Here is a 20,983-nt window from a genome sequence, read left to right as displayed (position 1 = left end):
CCAGATCTTAATACCTAATTCCTCAAAGTTCTGGGAGACGCTATTTGTATTGTAAGATTTTAGAAACACTGCTTGGGATCAACAAACGAGCTCAGAATTCAAATGTCAGTAAAATAAACACATTTTTGGGTTGTGCCTATTTGTAATTATGATGGATGCAGAATTTGTTTGTTAGGGAGGTCTCTCACAGCAGTTGCATACAAAATAATTTGCTTGTTACTTTTCCCTTCTTCTCATACCTCATCTCCTTTGAAAGTCGCTATTTATCATTTTATGGCACTGGTGAGTAAGTGCTGCTGAGTCAATGCCTAATTAGTTTCCAGCTGGTCCTCTGTGAGTAATTTATTTAGGTGCCAAACAATCAAATTAAATTTTCAGAGTATTATGGCTTTACTAGAACTGCAATGTGATATTGTCGTGATGGTGCCATCTCCAAAGATTGTAATGCCAGTGACTACTCTGCAGTCCTCTCCTCCGAGTGGCAGTGGCATCATTCTGCCACGGGACAGCAGTCCCTCTGGATTTTCATTCCCTTTTGCAACAGTGTGATGTTGTAACAGAACCACCACCGTCTTCCATTAACACCAGCCTGAAACTATTTTGTTGCAGATGGATTTTTATCAAGAATGTATGAAAAGTTTACTTTTAGTGCAGAGGCAATGCTTTGCAAAGAAAATTACCAGTAAAATAATTCTTCATGTAATTTTTTTTAAAGATACTCTTACATTTTCTACGGATCTGTATTATCTAACCATGCACAGTGATGCATATTTGATTTTCTTATTAAAAAAGTCTAAAATTGATGTGACATGAAACAGAAAGCAGTCCTTAACTTGCCAAATTAAAATTTTGGAACTTGTGATTAGGTGATATTTATGTACCTTTGCTGATGTTAAGGCTTAATCATTTAATGTAGTTGGTTGAAATGTCAAATTTTACTTGAAATATTAACGTGGCCTGATTTCATCGCTTCTCATACTTTGTACTCGTCACACCTGCAGTGGAACAGGGAAAAGAACTGAAAATATATACGTTGCTTATACAAAAAGGCCTAGCATGCACGGGATAGTGTGAAAGTTTAGACCTGTTTTGTGGGGAGAGTGGCTTCTGCATCTCAGGATGGGTACCTCTGAGAGAAGGCAACCTCATTTTCTTTCTACTTTTTAATCTTGTTCTAGGATTCTCCTCTGCTTTATAGAAGCTTTGTGATATGGTACCAGATTAAATTATTATTACTTTTATCTTTCATTTGGAAAAGGAAAAAAAAGATATGGCTAATTATTGATTTCACTCAGCTTCCACTGTTCCAAGAACTGTCAGGGCTAACGGGGGAGGTTTCAGACCAGAATTGCTTTTGTTTGAGGAGCTTCTAGAGAAACCACTGGGTATGTAGGTAGGTATAAGGTCAGCACAAGACAACAGGTGGTAGGAACTACAAATAATACAAAATAGCTATATTGCTGGTAATGGATAAGCATCATGATTCCCAAGCCTCCTGGATTGTTGTTGTCCTTTTCAAATGGGAGTACATTAAGTGTCTTAAGTATTTACTATGATCTGTCTAAAAGCTATAAGACCTTCTGTAAACAAGAGAGTTTAAAAAAGTCATGACTCAGAAAAATCATCAGTTCCTCTGCTTTCAGGCTTCTATGTAATCCTGGAGTTCTCTGGAGAAGTGTTACGGCATTATACAGTGTGATATTTGGCATCTGCATTGCCTCCGGAATATTTTAATGATTAAAGCTTGTCATTCATCTCCTGAAATCCCTGAGAATAAAAATACATTTTATACTAATGTAATTTCTGAAACAACACAGTCAAGAAAGCAGCTGGGGCACGTTTCACCTTTATTAAGGAGCTTGGTAAATGAATCTACTAGTGCCATAAAAATCTATTCTGACTCTTCTCTCATAATTGAAGATTCGCTGTAGAAACCATAACTGTGACCTTAAGCATTCTGCATCCAAAAGGGAATGTATAACAAATGTGTGTCAAAAGGTAGTGTCTCACTGGAGGACTATAACGAGATTGCTAGGCTGCCTCGTTAGCTCTGCAACTTTTATTAGTAATCTTTTTTTCATGTTAGAAGGGGATCTTTCAGGGGCAAGAAAAATGTCTGTGTATCTACCTGTCAGTAGTTGCATGATTAAATCTTGTGATGGCCTGAGAGCTCTGCTTCCAAAATCTTAGGACAGATGCCTTAAAAATAGCTCAGTAAGCATTTCTTGTATTTATCAAAACTAAATTTGGTGCAGCATCTGTCAGAGGTTTGAGGTTTCCCATAAGTCAGAACATATAACCAGAGATGCTGTTTTGTATGAGGATGAGTTAGTCATGCAAACCTAGGGAAGTAGCTTAGTCTAAAATCCGATGCAATTAATCCAATTGCCAGATACTATTAAATGCAACCTGGGGAAAAAGATATCTTATCTAAGGACAAAGGCTTGTGGAAAGTCACTTTGCTCAACCCAGCTTTTGTTTCCCATACAAAGGGCTCTAGAGCTACTTCCTACCAATTCAGGAATCTACAGCAATAATTGGAAGTTACTTCAAAATAGCAGTGTGTTGGAATGAATTAGGTATTTCTGAGAGATCCTCCTCATTCGTTGCCTGATACTCCTTCCTTCCCTGTACACTCGGACATGTACAAGTTGCTAACAGAGGACAGTCTGCATTCTTGTCATAACCCTCCCACCCCCCAGCCTCTGTGCAATCCCATCAAGGCTGGGTTGATACAGAGCAACAAGACACGCGTCTCAGGAAGGGATCTGTACATCGTGGTGGTTTAGGATAAATAGCACATAAATCTAGAGGTTCCTTTTTTGCTGCTTAAGCTCATTATTGAAAGTCAGGTTTCTTCCCTTCCCCATTCTTTTCCTAATTTTGTTGTAGGACCTCATCTTCCTGGTGTTAGAAATTCTTTAATTTCTGATTACAGTGTTGTAGGGTCGATATAAACACATTTTGCAGCCTTTCAGTTTAAATTAACCTTCTTTTTCTCTGGGCTTTATTTACTAGTATATACCTAAATTTCTCTTTCATCCTTAATTGTTGTATACTAAAAACCCAAGCTGTTATTTTCCTTTCATCCATCCTAGCAATTGTCATAGAGGTGATTCGCTTTGAATATCTTTCTCAAATATAGCTGAACGGAATTACGTATTATCCAAGAGAAGCTCTTACTCACAGTTTTTATAATAATCTTAACACCTCCCTTTCTTTACTGAAAACTATTCAATTGACACGTTTAGGATCAGATTTACCTTTTTCAAAGCCATATTGCATTACTCCTTCATATTAAGGTTGGGATTAATGCATTCATATTTTTTTTCCTGCTGTTATTTGCAGTGAATAAGCCCATTGTTTACAGGAAAAAATATTTGATGTCTTAATGTGTGACTTTGTACTATTTCCCATCAATTTTAATCTTTTTCCTTCTATTGCATTCTTCTCTGACATCTCTTTCTTTGAATGTAATACTCCAGTTCCCCTCTAGTGATAATACTGCATAAATTTGTGTATCAGCAAGTTTCATTAGCATAATTTTACTTTTTTATGTTAAGATCATTAATGAAAATACTGTGATAAGCCATTTAGAATCTCCCAGCAGCCCTTTACTTTCTCTTCAAAAACTGAATTTTTACTTTTCTTTTAACTAGCTCACCACTAATCTTCATCTCTTCATGAAAACTAGTAGTTTTTCCAGTTTTTTTTGTTTTATTGAAGTCCAAATGGGAGCTGTGACACAGAGAAGTAGTGTATCTTTGAGGGTATGAAGCTTCAGAGCTGAAATGTAGAATTGGCAAGTAAGAGTCTCTCATAGGGATGAGGGTCAGAAAATACGATGTTAATTCTGGAAGATGGCACACCAAAGGTGTCATTAGAGTCTGAGAGAGCTGATAACACGGTCAGTTTGATAGTCTCGGGCAGCATTTTAGATGAAATTATAGATGCAGGTGTTACGTGTTTGGGGCAAAGGGTGTAATACAGCCCCTTGAAAAGTTAATCGTCTGACAGTGAATGTAGTTTTCACACAAAATGGGTTTATTATTTCTTTGATTCAGGAGCCAGCATTGCATCTTTAGACTACCCCATACACTTTAGTTATGAATCCTCCTTTTGCAATTGGTAGTTTGTTCAATCTTTTACCCTTAACTAGTACCTCATGTAGTACCTCGACTGAAAATAAACTGTTCTGGAGTGACAGAATTCAGGAATCAGTATCCGCCTCTTTTCTTGAAAAATGCAACAAATTAATTGCTAATGACTGATTTACTTATTTCTCTTGCCTTTGTTGTTGTACAGTTTAAGCAGGTCTAAGTGCTGTAACTATATTCAGTGTGAAAAGGTCGATTTTCGTTCTCTGAGTTTATAATCTCTTTAAGTAATTAGAAATAGCTGGATTATCAGTCAATTAAGGGAAGCACAAGATCATGGTCAGGTTTTAATGTGTATCTGGGCATCCTGACAAAGGTAAATGTCAGAGGATAATCTGGGAGAAGAACGGTGGCAAAAGGCCGTTTCAATTTATGAAAGTGTAGATCTTAGAAAGCTTGTAAAATCCAAGTGCGTAAGAACCTGCTTTAAATCCCATGGCATTCTTATTTTTAGAGGCCATAGCTAAGTAATCTAACGTCAGGCACCTGTTTGGAAAATGTTTTGTGTCATTATTTCTTTGATACCTTTTTTTTTCTCTCTCTCCCGAAAAGAAGTGTGACTGCATTAGTTCAAAACGGTTCCCCATCCCCAGCAAATGTCACAGCTGTTAGGGGCTCCCGTAGCCTCCAGAGCTGCTTTGCAGTTTTAAGAGCTACTCTTGCTTGCAGTGAATCGTAAATAGCACCTAAAAATATACTTCCAGCTGGAAGCCTTCATGCAGTCTCCCTCTCACTCTTTTAAAATCACCCCAGTGGGCACCATTGTGCCAATTTCATCAGAGTCTAACAACTTAATGGGCATGAGTTTCTTTCGCTAATCTGGAGGTGGTCTCTGCAGAGCAAGGGAGAGTAGCAGGAAAGAATCTTTTTCAGCAGGTGTCTCCTGAGATGAGGAAACGAGTGGGCATTTGATGAACATGAATGCACAGAATCTGAACCAAAAGAGTTCTGGTGGGCTTTGTGTTTGAAGTGCTGTTATGTCACCTTTCTGAGAAAGTAATCCTTTTAAAACACAGAATTTGTATTTGCATGTGTGTAGAATACAGGAGGCTGCATTTACTGGAGCAATAGAACTAAAATATGGAATTAGCATGCTGGTTTGTGGTTTTTCCCATTAATTTCAGAAGTTGGTATTATAAACGAGAAATCAGATGGTAATTTTACAATGAGTCAGCATCCATAAATTTCAGGTTTTGTCCAGATGAGCATTTATGTGTTTAGATATTAGCATCTACATTTATGATCCTCCCTTGCTTGTCCCTTCTTCGTGATATATCTGATGTAATGGTCTAAACATCTGACCGCTCGGCTGTTTTATCCAACTATTAACATAGCATCAAGAAATGATGCAACTTTTTATTCCTGAAGTTGGCTCAGTCTGGTATCTCATTGCAGTCCTTGGTCAGATTTGCAACAAGTGGGCATGAACTATGCTGCCTTCTTTTTGTCTTCTGCTCTTCCTATTCCTTACGCAGTTGGTAAGAAACTTCCATATTGGAAATTTGAGCTTATTTTATAACGTTCATTATAAAAATGATTAGAAGAAGCTGTAAATATAGTTACATTTATTAAATAGAGACAATGCACTTCAGATGTTACTTGGATAGCAAGAATCTGAAAGAAAATTACAAATATTATAATTTATTGTATTAGAAGTTCACTTTAAGTGAACTTTAGTGGGAACACGAGCAAGTTGTATAGCATTTAGACATATCAAAACTATCCTTCCTGTATAAAAATACTTAACAGTTAAGACATTAGAGAGAATTCTAACATAAGGCTGAGCTTTTAACACACAGTCATGTCCTAATGCATCCTATTGTTGCTGGCTTTAGCCAGTCCCTTGTTCCCCTGGTTTCTATGCCTCCTACAACAGCACGACTTCTAACAGCTGGAAGGGCAGCATACTAAGAGTGCGTGGTGGGAATTAGTAAAGTTAATTTTCAAATACTCCAGATGAGTTTCTTGGCTGCCAGCTACTTCCATTAGGCAGAAACCTGATGAGTTCCAATTTGTGCTGCCACAGAAATGCTGAAATGTATCTGCTGATACATTATTAAATCTGTAGGGCCAAATATTCTGCCAGTGTAAAAATTCCACTGATGACATATACAGCATCCAAAGATTTGGCCCATTATTAGCTATATCCTTAGGATTTAATTTCTTGTATTGGCACTATAATTTATTTGGGAGACTGTGACATCCAATTACAGCTTTTTATTGTAAGAAAATACAGTAAAGTACCTACTCAATCTCAGAATTATTTTAAAGTCAGTGAAAACTAGTAATTGCTACTGTGAGAGATGCCTGTATTGAGTAAGATGGCAGAGAAGTGACTGGTAAAATCCAGTCAGTAATCTGAAATAGTAGTAGTCACCAAGGCTTTCACTCTCTTTAAATGCTGTTATCAGACCACGAAGAAGACAGACCAGTGGTAGCATAAAGTACTAATGGGCTACTGTCCTAATTGAGACAGCTTCCTAAAGATCTGAAATAGAGCAGTGCTAAAAATTGTGGCACGGTTGATGAAATAGACTACTTGGAAAATGTTACTAATTCTGCATACAGGCTAGAACATAATGTGTTTTACCTAGTAGTGTCTTTAGGCAGCAAAGACTTTTATCCTTCTGAACACCCAGCATTTCTGCCTCACATTTTCAGCTCAATTGTGATGGTATTAGTCTTGAATACTTCCACTGCATTCAGTGGAATTACATTGTGCTTGTTTTGCAGCTGTTAAGAATAAGGCTAAATGCTGGTAACTGTTTTTGGAAGAAACAAAAGGCATTACAGAAGCTGTATTTTATTATGATCACTGATAATTTTAGTTTGCTGCTTGACGCTGATGATTAATTGTTTACTAGGGAGCTGGATTATAGAATTATCTGGTTGATACAGATGATGACATCCTTTTATCTGTCTCTTGCTGAATTCATGTCTAACACCTTTACAACTGTGCTTATCAGCAAGGCAGTGGTTGCTTTTACTGCAAACAGAGGCAGGGGTTGAGAGGTAAGACCAGTGGATTCTTCCCTTTGATGGGTCTGCAAGCGTGAAGGAAGCTCCAGCTAATGAAAAATCCTCATGTTCAGGGCCTGTTTGCGAGGCAGAAAGAGCAGTATTGCCAGGTCATGCTTTCTTGTCTATATGGATGGGGAGGATTTAATCAGAGTTAATGCTTCTCTGTAGGGGACTTGCCCATCCTCCTGCTGGCCCTGTTATTTAATGAACATAAAGGCAGCTAACAGAAGTCTGCCAACACTACAAGTTCTGAAATCGTATTTCCTGTAATTTTTTCCCATCTTAAGTTTTCTAGATCAACAGCAGTCTTCAGAAACATCATGAATAGTAATAATTTTTTTTACTTTTTTATTCATGAAGAGTAAAACATTTAAGACCCACCAGAGTGGCAGTCTAGCAAAAGGCATGCCACAACATCAGAGGTTAGGACTCGTGAGTATTCATGGAGCTCTGTGGAAATGTGGCAACAAGACCTGCCTTTTTTTTAGTATCAATGCTTCAGTTTCATAAAGAGTACATTTTATATCCACATTTGCCATGCACCAAAGCTGTGCTTCTACTAGAAATATGCTCCTAGCACTGAGTCTTTCAAACTCTCACTTTAAAGGTGAAATTATGCAAATCAACTGGTTTTGCATTTAATGGTTGATACGATATAGTATGCTATGCCTATATAATCCTGAAACTTTAGCTATAAACTCTTGGGTAATCAAAGAAAGAGGAAGTTCAGATGACTCTCTCTATTAGTTACGCTCTCCTGAACATTTAAACAATTTGTTTATGCGAACTGGCATGTTTCCTTTTTAACACCATTGCCTGGGTTTACAAAGGGTCAGTAAACTGCGGTGGGATTTCTGTTGTTGTGTCAGTCTAGTGCAGAGGGTATGAGGTGCAGGAAACCTGGCTTCTGTCACCTGCCTCTGCCAGTGCTCTGGCCATCTTTGGGACTTTCCTTTCTGAAACTCAGTTCCCTCATCTCTCAATTACAGATTTTCAACACTGACCTTTGGACAGTGCTTTTCGATTTACTAGTGTTGTTTAGTCATCACCTATTCATGTCTATCCACATCTTTATAGAAATGCTTTGGAGATAGGCTGATGCATTACGGTATGAGAAATCATGCACTGAAGGATCAGACCCAAGAGCTGATGGAAGGGCCATGAACAAAATGGGAACATTCTTATGAAAGCAGCACTACAGAAACGCAGGACGTGCTGTGCTGGTTGTTCTGCTCCAGTAACATAAAGAGGCAGCTGGCATCAAAACAACGAAAAGTTAGAAAAGAATAAAATAATGTAAGTGGAAGTACAGTTATTTCTAGCGTGATAGAGAAGAGTGATGCTTTGAATCACACTATCAACGGCCTAGGTTAATGTCTTGAGTATTTTAGTTATGCTGTTTATTTTGCAACACAGAGAACACACTGACATGTCAGGTCGTTCAGATGTTCGCCATCAGTTATGTTAGTCTTCATATGGAAAATAAAATAATCTCTCATATAGCAACACAAACATTGGCTGCATGGGAAGAAGTGTCTGACAACTTAAGACACCTTATGAAGGGTTTTGAGGGCTTGTGTTGAACACAGTTGTGGAAATAGAAGGTGAATGGGTACTTTACAGCTCCTTCAACAATGCTTTGCTATTTTTTTTTCTGATAGAAATTAAAATTATGCTTGTCTGTGATCACTTGAGAATTAAGTGGTTCTTCCCCTTTTTTGCAGTCTTTTTATTCTGAATTGTATGTTGTCTTAAAATATCTTTTTTTTTTTTTAATCACCCATGGAAACAAGCACAAGAGAAGAAAAAAGCTTGCTAGGAATAAATTTGCACCTCTTCATATACAGTGTTAAATAAGATGAATAGAGAGGTTTTCTCGTGCTCTTCAGAAGTGTTTTGAGCCTTTAACTTCTACTGGCATGATTCCATGTGTCCTCTACTTTCTTACGTAACTTTTCTCATGTCACCCCTAAAATGATCAAGTCAAAATCAATGTTAAATTGAAGAATTGTATCTACTGAAGACAGAACTTCACATGTCTTTCGTGCACAATGAAAATATATGTGGAAATTGCTTTCTCTGACCTTAAGCCCTTTTTCATTCTTAGAGGTCATGTGACAGAACTTAATCTAAATGAGATTTTCAGCTTCAGTTTTTCCAGAGCATTCCTCCCAACATCAATCATGATGTGTAAGGCTGAAAAATTGGTCTAGAACACATTTTAATGAGCTATGTGTGACAGTATTCATTTTCCTCTGGAAACAGGAAATGCAAAGCGATGTTAAGAATCAAATTATAAAATTCATAGTATGGACTGAGTTACTATGATTTCCATTATTCTAGTGCTGAGAGAACACCAGGTCAGTAGATGTCTTGTTATCCTAAATGTAGCAGAGAAAAAGAATTTTCAGGAATGTCTTTTGCTTTGTTTCTTATATGAAGCACTGGCAATTTTTCAAAAGCGGAAGGTGTTCAGAAGTAATCAACTGGACTGACCAAAATCACAATTTAAGGTTTGGAAAAAGGAGATGAGGAATGAATGCATTTAAAGTTATCTTCATTTTTCACCTCAATTTTGGAGGAATCTTTACTGTCGACTTTCCCTCACAACCAAGACAGCAAGACTTGAATCTTTTTTTTTTTTTTTTTTAATTTAGTTACATATAATTCACTTTTTTCGCCGTTGTGTGCTGGGAAAATATGCACACAGCAAAATCTCAAGATGTGGGACAATCAGATAAGTTTTTACAAAGGTAACAAATAACATTTGCAATACTGATGTTTAGGATAAGTGCAGTTTGGATACTACTTAGTTATGAAAAGGAAGTCTTTTGTGTTTGGTTTGGGCATCGCTCTTAGGATATAGGCAGGCTGGAGAAATAGGAATGATAAGAGGCTTAGAAAATAATACTTGTTCTAGCAGTTTAAATTTAATCCTTGAAGTCAAAGTGCCGGAATTCAAGCCTGAAATTAAGATATGAGGCACTTTGCAGCTTTATGCAGGTGAAATAGGAAAAAAAAAAAAATTATTTTGTGTTTGGTTTGGGCATCGCTCTTAGGATATAGGCAGGCTGGAGAAATAGGAATGATAAGAGGCTTAGAAAATAATACTTGTTCTAGCAGTTTAAATTTAATCCTTGAAGTCAAAGTGCCGGAACTCAAGCCTAAAATTAAGATATGAGGCACTTTGCAGCTTTATGCAGGTGAAATAGAAAAAAAAAATGTACATTTGTTTGTTTACATCTTATTATTTTGTTTTTGAGATGTGTAAGACCACATTTTGAGGTTGTGAATGATAAATATTTAAAATTAAAGGTCCTTGGTCTTTGGGTGAACCCTTGACTGTCTCACGTTGGTTTCCGAAATAGCAATTGAGAGCTTGGGCAGACAGGATGGATGTCAAAATAGGCCAAGTACTCTGATTCAGTTTGCTGAACTTTCTTCAGCATATGCTGTCACTGCCACACAGAACATCACTCAATATTATTTCGCGGACACAAGATCAAGCCCAAACAGCTCATGTCCTTATAATATGGCTGTCGTGGAATTAACAGAGTGAAGTTGCTTCCTGCAAAGACTAATGGATGCAGAGCATCAGAAGATGAAGCTATAAAGAATGAAATGTCAATGGAGATTCATCTTCAAATAGCTCAAGTGGTGCTTTAGTTATTTCCTCGAATTTAAATAACCTGTCTTCATCGCCGTTAGCAGCAGAGCTCCACTAATATCAAGTGGAGAAAACTATCTTAATTTAAACTTTCTGAGGATGTGGCTGTGGAATTATTTGAAAGAGCCACAAATAGTTCTCATTCTAAATTTGCTTTTGATTAAAATCTCTTTTGTCAGTGCTGTTCCTTATCTAATGTGGTGGGGTACCTTGAACATAAGTTGCATTACTTGGCTTTTTTATTTATTTTTTATTTAAGAAGGGCAGGCACTGGTAATGATGCATGTGTTGGGGGGAAGTAATGGAGAGATGTATGCAGCATAATGCAATAGGGCTGAATTTAGGTCTGGATCCAGCTTTGCTGCTGCTGGTGGTGGTACTATACATCAGCACAGATTCTTTCTGACATGATCTGAAATACGTATTTTGGGACAGGGATATGGAAATACAGCAAATATCTCTTCCATCACTGGGAAGTTCACCCTAGCTGCTTCATGTACCAGTTACAGAGAGTTTTCAGTAACAATTCCCCTCTTACAAACATCTTAGTAATATGTTTCTGACATTATATGCTAAAGTCAATACAGTTCCACTGAGTAAAGAACTATAATACTTTAAAGTGACTCATGCACAGTAATTTAGAGGGTGGCTGCCTGCAATTTCCAGGTGTCATCAATCTCCTTCTTAAGATAATTTCCTGCCTTCGTATATATGGAAAAGGAAAGGATACACCATGAATTTCTGATGATGGGGATGATACTTAGCCTTCATATAGTGTTTTTTGCCTTCAAGGCAGTTTACAAGTATGACTTTATGTTCATCTTATCCTTCAAAGTTATTCGGTATTAATATTCCCATTTTATAAAGGGGGAAATTGAGTGAAAGAAGTTAGATAACTTTCCCAAAACTTTGGAAGGAGTCATGGGAGTAATTTTCAATCCTCTGCCTAGACTATATATCCCTTCTTTTCCCCAGATGCTTCTGTATTTAACCCACTGTTTCCTAGTGTAAAGCACAGTACCAGCATTGGGCACTATACTCAGAGGGTACACTGACAATTAGAGTAAGTAAAAAATTACTCTTGAAGATTTTTTAGAATTTAGTAAGCTAAGAATTTGAAAACGTTTGAAAAAATGTTCCTACATGGTGCTTAATGTGAGCATGAGAGAGATTTAAATCAGGTGGTTAGATCACTGGGAGATACAAAGACTCTTCAAAACCCCTTCAGCCACAAGAGAGAAGCAAGGTAACCACTTGGTGGAAATCCTACTCAATTCAAGGTTCTCGGTTTCTTTCCACTAACTTCAGTGAACTTAAACGGAAATCTTGGAGGTAGGACTCACAGAATTTTTTAAATATCTATATTTACTTTATTTTAGTCTGTGTCTGCCATTGCTTTTAACTTTTCTATAGCCTGAAACAAAAATACAAGTGAAGGCTGCAGATACAGAAGGTTTCTTTGAAGCATTGGGAAGTCTGCCAGGGAGACAAAAATGGAAAACACTGATATTTGCTGACAAAAGTCTTCTATCAGAAACATGTTTTATTAATATAAGAAAATTCATAAAAGGTCAAAAAATAAGAGAAAGCTTATTTACGCCATTCTCTTAAGTTGAATGTTGGCACTGTTGAATAGAAGTGCCACATCTAATGAAAGGACACTATTTTTTTAATCTGTGCTGATCTGAAAAGTTGTATTTTTTACTGTGTGTTCTATATGATGATCAGTGTGGTACAGAAATGTATGTAATATTGAAGGAACTGTTTGGGAATTTACAAAAAGTAAAAGATCATGACTCCTGGTATATAGATAGCAGCAGTTAAATGTTCTTCAGAAAAAGCTGCACTTTCCTACTTGATTTGACTCCTGTCTGGAATTTTTATATATTTGAGTCCATTCACTTGCCAAGTCAAATGCACATACTGTTGAAGGGTATGATTTCTTACACACCTGATGAAAAGATTACACTTCAAGTGTAAAAATTAGCAAACTGAGCGTGTTTGATTTGTATGAATTCAGTGGTTGTGAAAGCCAGAACCGATCGGGTATCAGCTCCTTTCCTAAGCCAGCTTTACAGGTGGGGTTTGACTCCCAGGTTTCACACTTTATTTCAGAGACCTGGAGATTAATCTGCAGGTTTCACACTTTATTTCAGAGACCTGGATCCCTAAACTGAAGAGAGATTAATCTATGGTGAATTAATTCAAATAGCTTTGGTAAGGTGCACATTTTTTAAAATTAGTTTTGTAGACTGGCATTCCTTTGTAATGCCCTCAGTATAGTCGCAGTAATTTTTTGCTTCAGAAAATGATTGTCATTTAGCATTAGAAGTGCATTTCACTAACAAATTATTTGCAGGGTGAATATATCTATTGACATTCCCTGTGGTTTTTAAATGTGCTTAGTACAGTCCAGCAAACTGGATGCCAAAATGAGGTGCAGAACGCTTGAGATCTCTTACCCAGCTGAGAACGCTCATTTTTTCAGTACCAGCAACAATTTGCTACCTTTCTTTAGAGTGACGGGCATCCTTTCAAGAAAATTAACTGTCACTCTTTTTGCAAACGTAGCAACTACTCCAGAATGATGTGGGGAAAGCAGCATTACCAGATGTTCAGTGTTGATAGAAGCTTTTACTGCCTTGGAGGGAGAAGTTACTTCTTTTCAATTCTATTGCATCTAATGAGCTGAATAGTCCACTGCATCTTGCCTTTAATTGGAATATTCATATAGTCTCTTATATTCTATTGCCAGTGTTCACAGAATTTGTTAGAGCTTTGTATGTTTAAGAGCTTTGCCCTCTACTAACTTAGGCCAAAATGGGGTAGTTGGCTAAAAGCAAAGAGGAAAGGAGACAAATTAGCACTTGCACATATACAAGCATGGAAAACATTACCATTTCCTAAGGAAATTGGGCTTAAGAGATAGGCTAAAAGTAGCAGAAACCTTCACGCCCCAAACACAGCTCTGCTGCTCTAAGCTTTCTCCCCTTCTCTCCTCCTTTTTGAAAGCATTACGGGAGACATGATAAGTAAAGACAAGCTTCTGTAGCTGTTTACTAAAGCTCTTGGGGAAAGTCTACCAAAATATGCTTTCATAAATAAAACAGAGTTAATTAAGAACCACTTGAAAAGCTAGCACAGGGGAAAGATGGGAGAAAATTACCATGTAATGTGTATGTGGTTAGCAGAAGCATAATTCTAGCTGAAATGAGGCAGATACCTTACTGTGAGCTGGCTTCAGCCGTTCTTTCTCATGTTGGGTAGTATCTTATTAAACAAATGATGCCATTAAATTTGATTGAACTACTTGGCAATAGTAACGGCAGTTGAATAAGACCTTCCCTAAGTAACTTGCAGCTAAAAATGCAGTAAATTTCTCAGAGTTACAGAGAAGGGTACTGTGTAATTATAAGAAAAGACAATTTTAATGCATGTGTTTACTTTTCAAGTCGAAAGCAATGAGTTATGTGAGAAACACCAAGGGGATAGTGGTTACCTATAATATAGTGGGGAAATTTAGTACATTTCCTATATTGAGTTTTATGTGGCATAGTTAGAAAAGGTAAGCAAACCTGGTCCTTGAGAGTAGGGTGTCTTGGAAGTTAGTGACTAGATATGTATCTGTGCCAAGGGACATTTAGACAAAAGTGACAACTCTTAATGCTGTTACCATCTGCTGTGTGATTGCCTCTGAGAAGGCAGGTTGGTTTGAATCCATTTCCCCGTGGTCAGGTGAGAGGACGTAACTTTGGTAACTCTTACTGAAGTATTTCAGAACTGAGTTTCGTTTGAATGTGGAGCATTAAGTGATCTTATTAAGTCTCTGGATAAATATGCCTGTCACAATAATGAAGTAGTTTTAATGTAGTTTAAAATCGCATTAGGGAAAGAAAAGAACACCTTTGGGGGCTTTAGAGAAGCTTTCTTTGGGTTTTCACTGGTTGAAGGTGCTAGGACATGTCAAACATAGAGGAGATGTTCTCAGGACATTGTGTCTTTTAATGTCACCTTGCCTTGGGGTTGGTTTCTGCATGTATTTCATGCACATGGAATACCTCTGCCTGATACTGCCTGCATTTATCAGTACTAAATTTTGGAATTTAAAATCTGTACCATCATTTTTGAGTTCAGATCTGCTCATAAATTGGCTGATATTGTCTCAGTGCTCCAGGGCAGATTATGTAGTGACTCATATCTCTCTATCTCACCTGTTGGGAAAAGACCACAAGACCACATGTTTGAAAACAAACGTGAAGAGAAAAGCTGCAGATGCTTTGTCTCTTGCAGAAAATCTTTGTACTTGCTGTGTTGTGTAAATACCTAATTTGTTAGTCCCTTTTGGCATTCTGGCACATGCTTATTTCGTCCAGTTGTGCTAACAAAATCGGTCATGACGAGGTTGGCTTCACCTTCAAATGGGGATAAGTTAGTTTTTCTCATCTTACATTCTAAGTAGAGAGGAGTACACAGTTTGTAGACGTGTTTCTTAGGAGGACTGCCTGCTGCCCAGTATTGGGACTTTCCCAGGTTTGGGATGCTCGTCAGGTCTAGGATTTTGATTTAGGAGCATCACTGACTTGTATTTAGGTTTTCTGCTGCTGCTTTTTTCTGAAATGTTTTATCAGGCATGACGTTAGAAAGCCTAGCTGCCATATTGACTTTTATTCTTGGTGGGAAGCCTGTACAGTCCCAATACTGCTCTGTAGGAGGTGTACTTTTGAGTGACAGTTTCTCCTGTAGCATTTAATGGAGCTTCAGTGGCAGTTGAGCTGAGTTTAGCCAAGCCTACCCTTTTCTTCTGGTTTACGCACAGGACAGAGACCTATAGGACTGATGAAGGGCAGTTTTCTACTGAAATGTGTTTTCTCCTGTGTTACATAAAGCAGAGTTTGGTTAGAGCAGGGCCTGTCCCCGTTGGCTTGTGAAGTGAGAATTTAGGTAAGGGTCAAAAAGGGAAGCTATTCAGACTTTGAGAAACAAGACAGTTTTAGCAGTTCAGGCTGCAGTATATGGTGTAAGGAAGTGGAGACCTGGAATTTTCTCTTGATATAAAAAAAAATAAAAAAAATATTACTAGCTCTAGTTGCCTTATTGTCTGGGCAAAGGACATCTATAGGTGTTGCAGAATTTACATACATGCATGACAACAAAAACTATTCTTCTCAGAAGATTTCTAAGACATTTTGGGCTGTGGAAGAGCAGCAGCATGGAACGCTATGTAAGGCCTAAGAACTGTCATGCCCCCCTGTATGAGGCAGGCTGTCCTGTCAGTGCGCTGCTGAGCCATCCATTTCATTCAGACAAATACTCTCTATTCACGTTTCATTTAATGAAATATCCTTGTTAAAATCCCTTGTTTTGAAAAATCCATCTGTATTTTCTTTCACAGTTTTGGTATTTATAATCATAATTTATATTCATATCCTGCAGTTTTTCAACTCCAAAGTGTTGGCAAGCTTCGTGAGTTCACCAAGACCCCTAGGTGGCATTTCAAATCAGCTGTTAAGAGAATAGTATACAGCACAAGGGAGGAAAACTAAACTGATATAATCTGTTGCCTTTACACAATCTGCTTGCTGAATTAATTTCACTGACTGGCAGCAGGTGAAAGGAAGGTGTGAACATCAGAAAGGTTTGGTTAAATGCCAAGTCTTAATGGTATTTTTCAATGTAATGGTCAGGTTTAAAACCTGCCCATTATGTATGGAGCCTATGCTGAATACTGGGGAGATGGGAGGCGAGTCTGATGCCATTTGCTTTAGGGATCTTGGGGGAGGCATCGGAAAAAAAAAAGTAGGACTATTATAAATTTTAATCCTTTCACCCTCAGAACTCCCTGATGCATTAACCAGTTTTTTATGTTTGGCTTTTTTCTTTTCTTTTTTTTTTCTTTTTTGAGAACTGTGTGTAACATGTGGGCTGTCAAACTGGACTCCACAACTAAGTGCCATACACCTCGTTTGTCCTAAATATTATCCTTTTGTGTCTGCCAGAAGCGAAGTACCTTCCAGCCATCTGTATGTATACACCGTAAAAGGTCACAGTCATCTCTGAACAGCTTAGCATGCTTCAAACGCTTGCTACTGCGCTCACTGGCATTGCTGCCAAATTCTGCACCATATTAGCAGCCTCCTAATTAAGCTGCCTTGAAATATGCTACTGAATATTGCCGTTTCTGTAGAGAAGGATGTGCCTTGAAAAACTGATTTTATACCGAGGAAGTAAGAATCTACTTTATCCCTTCATCATGTTTCTTCATCTCACGGTTAGCGCATAGACTTGATTTATCCTGAAAGGTGAAATGAGCTTGGCCTGTTATAATTAGCTTTAGGTAGATTTTAAATGAGCTTGATGACATCATACCTGGCTACTTCTGCTTTTCCTATATTTCTGAGGCATCTTCTTTATTACTCATTGTGCTGAATGTATGATTTGTAGTTTATTGGCACAGCTTCTGTATTCAGTGTAGAGTCTCTCTTTACTGTAATACATGCTGATTTTACTCTTTGATCCAGGGGAGAGAAGCTTTTAGGGCATCTTGTCAATTTGTGGACCTGGAATCTCATTGTTCACCTCTTTTGCTAGCCTATTGAGATGTATAAACCCATCTTTCTCTTTATCATTTATACATCTGGCTGTTTATGTTTTGTCCTGTGAAAATCTGTGGGTTTTTTCAAAGCCTAATTTTCTGCTTCTACTTACACTGACAAATTTGCAGTCCATTCCATTGCTTTAACCTAAGACCATTTCATATCTTTGATAGCCTGATACAGGAAGTATTAAAGTTGCACTGAGCCTCAGATAAATTGTGGATTTTGTTTGTGGCTTGTGAGAAGCTTATCTGTTTGCCAACATCTGGCTATTCAGAAACATGGATGAAATCAAAGGAAAGTTGCTCTTAGCTACAAATTGTGTTTGCTTCAGTGCCTGACTGTGCTTTTACACAGTGGTCTTTCTACAGATCAGACTTTCTTTCCTGGGTAGGCTGGAGACAGTAAATACTATTGCTGTGGGAGAAGGCTGAGGAGAAAACTGCAAATGGAGTTTGATGGACTGCTTTCTGTTACCTAGCCTAAATTTTTATTACAAATTACTGAATTTTTTCTTGTTTTTTCTCCCATTTCTTGTTGATAATGTTGGTTATTACTCTTTTTGCTACAATGTTTTATCAAGCGAGGGGATTGTTCTCTCATTTCCCTCAATGTTTTCCAAATTGAACCAATTCAACACACAGTAGATAATTTTAGCAATATTTCTTCGAATTTTCTTTTCTCTTTTCTAGATTATTTTTCCTTTATTTTCCTTAAAATGCAGTATCTGCAACTGGGTGCAGTGTATCAAATTGCTGAGGACAATTGGAGTGAAATAATTCTGCTAGACTTTCTGTGCTTTATATAAGATATCCTGGAGCCAACATTATTGCTTACCCTGTTTGAAGGTAACTGGTATCCGTTCTTTCCTCCCTCCAATTCATTCTTCTTCAGTACTATCTCATCCAGATTTCCCATCAGTGCTGTTTTCAGCTTTTCATGAAAAATCTTTTTTCTCCTAAATTTAAGTGTGCTAGGCTAATTGGAACTGTGGGGTAGAATTTTAAAAAAGATGCTCCCATTCATCTGCAGTTCTCCTGAAATGTAATCGAGTGATGAATGTTATAGTGCCTTATGCATAAAAATTTTAGTGACCCTTATCCACAGTACTTTTGCATCATGGATTAAGTAGTTTTGATGCCACTAACTCTTATTCTGATCTCTATTTCAGATGATTTAGAATTCTTCTGGGTGAATGATTAGTAGGAATCGTAGAAATTCAGAAATATTTGTTATGGGAATCAGCTTTTCAGATCATTATTTTCTTTGCCTAATCAGAATTAGTATCTCTCTCCCCACAGTTCTTCCCTGGCCCACTAGAAATCACAGAGAGAGGACTAATGGTCTCTGACACTGAAACAAAGCTAAGGCACCATCCGATTCCCATGATAAAACACTAGCAAGCCTTTCATTAATTTTTGTGAAAGTTATTTCAGAGTGAGGCCAGTTTTCTCCATTAAATAGCAGAAGGATCATTTCTCTAAACTAGCAGCTTGACCTCTATTTGGATCTGATCCTGTATTTGTTTTTATCCAAGATTCCCACTGAAGTCAGTTACATTTATTGTTAGTATATTATGGGCTTGGGCTTTTTTTCCGTTTGACAATATTTTCTGTTTGACAATTAATTGGTGTGTTATCAATAAATACCTCTTACCACTATGGTAGTTTGTATTACGTAAATTAGCAATATTTTAAATTTTGTATGAACAAAAGGCTTGCTTGCATCATAAATTTAAAACACTTTTGAAACATGTTTATGAGGTTCATTTTGCTTGACTTTCTCTTGTGGGTGGTATAAGAATTACGTGTTATGAACTTTGGGCAGGAGAATGAGCGTGTCCCTGACTTGCAGTACAAATAGATACCACTCCTTTTCTTTCATCTTTAAATGGGAAAGGTTACACTGTGAACTCATTTACTTACTAATTGAGCAAATATGACAACACAGAGTCTTAAAGCATGATAAATGAAACTGTGACCATGTCTGCTCCTTTGTTTATTCAGCCACTGGCAGCAGCATAATCAATTACAGCCTCCCCAGGGGTGCATTTAGTCTGCTAAAGGCTCCACTGGGGAATATATTGTTTCACAAGCAGCCCGGGGTTTCTCATCCAGCCTTGTCAGAAGCTCTGGGTTTCTGTGAAGCTAAAGCTTTGTAAGGAGCCTTCTAAGCTGCTTTTTTTGGCAAAGGTCAATGGAATTAACTGGCTTGCATTATTTTTGTAAATTAGGCCTCTACACCTGTTTATGTGCAAAGCTGTTCCTCAAAAAGCTGTTTCCCCACTCTCCTCTTCATTTGCCATTGAAGAAAAAAGTGGTTTTGCCTCAGGGAGAAAGGGACAAACAAATTTTTCACTCATCTTATTCCAATTATCTCTTTCAACTCAGTGACATTTAAAAAGTTGTATTTTCTATAAACATTCTACTAGGATATTCTACACTGCATGTTAACCTGGGTGATGAAATGTTGCAGTGAGTATCTGTTAGCTATGGTTGCTTTACATAAAAAAAAAAAAAAAAAAACCCAGAAAGAAATGATCTTGTCATTTGTCATCAAGCATGAAAGAGACACTCTATGACAAATTGAGTTTCACGTTGAAAAGGCAAGAGAGTTCTTATTTTAATTTATGGTTATGTAATCATGCTAAATGAAGATCAGTCAGCTCTTCAGTGCTAGGTAGTTTTGAACAGAACTTGTTTGTTGTAAATCATTTCTGTCTATACTGTCTGACAGATATTTAAGACTTCACAAGGTGCACACAGCACTAGAAAATTCTACAGTAGTTTACAAAACTTTTCCACTTACTTCTTCCAACCATGTTTCAAGGATTCAGTGGTACCAGCCATCATTTCAGACCTATGGAGGTCAATATTTACAGCATTAGTTTTCTTTGAGTCACTAACTTGACCTTTATTTTAATATGAAACGTAAAGAGGAAGAATAATTCTTGATGGTTAAGAAATGTGGGAAAATGTTTCTTTCTCTTCTGTTCTTGTAAGAATAATCTGATTTCACTTCCCAGTAAAGCAGCTATGTTAGGGACTGTATTCTGTCAACTCTCAAAAAACATCTCATTAAATAATTTGTCATAACTTTCTCATTTATTCTCTGTGAAGCCCAAGAAGCTGGTTTTGATGGGATTAAGACATGCTGTAATCACTTTTATCATTCACCGTGCTGCACCAAATTCTACTGGAACTCATAAAGAGAAAAATCCTCCTTTATAAAGGTTTTGTGTATAAAGTGTTCCATGCCTACAGCATGAAGTGCTATCTCTTGCTATCAATTACACTGTGAAAGTACTGAGGAGCGTAAACTAGGTTTGATTGAACCTGAATGGCGTGGTATATTCATGGCAACAATCATACCAGAAAATGCTGAAATATTTTCAGCTATTTCAGTGTTCTTGGGAAATACCAGTAAGGTAATATTTTTCATAGACTTCTGGCTTAGCAAATTAATAGATAATGTGTGCAAAATTGGTCTTAAGTGAGTTCCTAAACCTTTCTCTGCAAGTATGAGCTCTCAGTATTCATCTTTGC

At 37.4% G+C, this 20,983-nt stretch overlaps 2 protein-coding genes across 4 annotated transcripts in view; one reads left to right on the top strand and one right to left on the bottom strand.

The window, feature by feature from the left end:
- Window positions 1-20,983, top strand: part of CTNNA3 (catenin alpha 3) — a 497,320-nt gene that overhangs the window by 210,584 nt on the left and 265,753 nt on the right. The window lies entirely within an intron of this gene.
- LRRTM3 (leucine rich repeat transmembrane neuronal 3) overlaps window positions 1-20,983 on the bottom strand; it is an 87,599-nt gene that overhangs the window by 33,676 nt on the left and 32,940 nt on the right. The window contains exon 3 of one of the 3 annotated variants that reach the window (XM_014940452.1): window positions 20,247-20,297. The exons of the other annotated variants lie outside the window; for them this stretch is intronic. Coding sequence (XP_014795938.1) covers window positions 20,292-20,297 — 6 coding nt within the window. The 3' untranslated portion in view covers window positions 20,247-20,291. The remainder of the gene's footprint in view (window positions 1-20,246; window positions 20,298-20,983) is intronic. 3 annotated transcript variants of the gene reach the window in all.

Source organism: Calidris pugnax, unplaced genomic scaffold (genome assembly GCF_001431845.1).
Source record: "Calidris pugnax isolate Ruff unplaced genomic scaffold, ASM143184v1 scaffold39, whole genome shotgun sequence".
In the NCBI taxonomy this organism is placed as follows: domain Eukaryota; kingdom Metazoa; phylum Chordata; class Aves; order Charadriiformes; family Scolopacidae; genus Calidris; species Calidris pugnax.
This window is presented reverse-complemented; position numbering and strand designations above follow the sequence as displayed.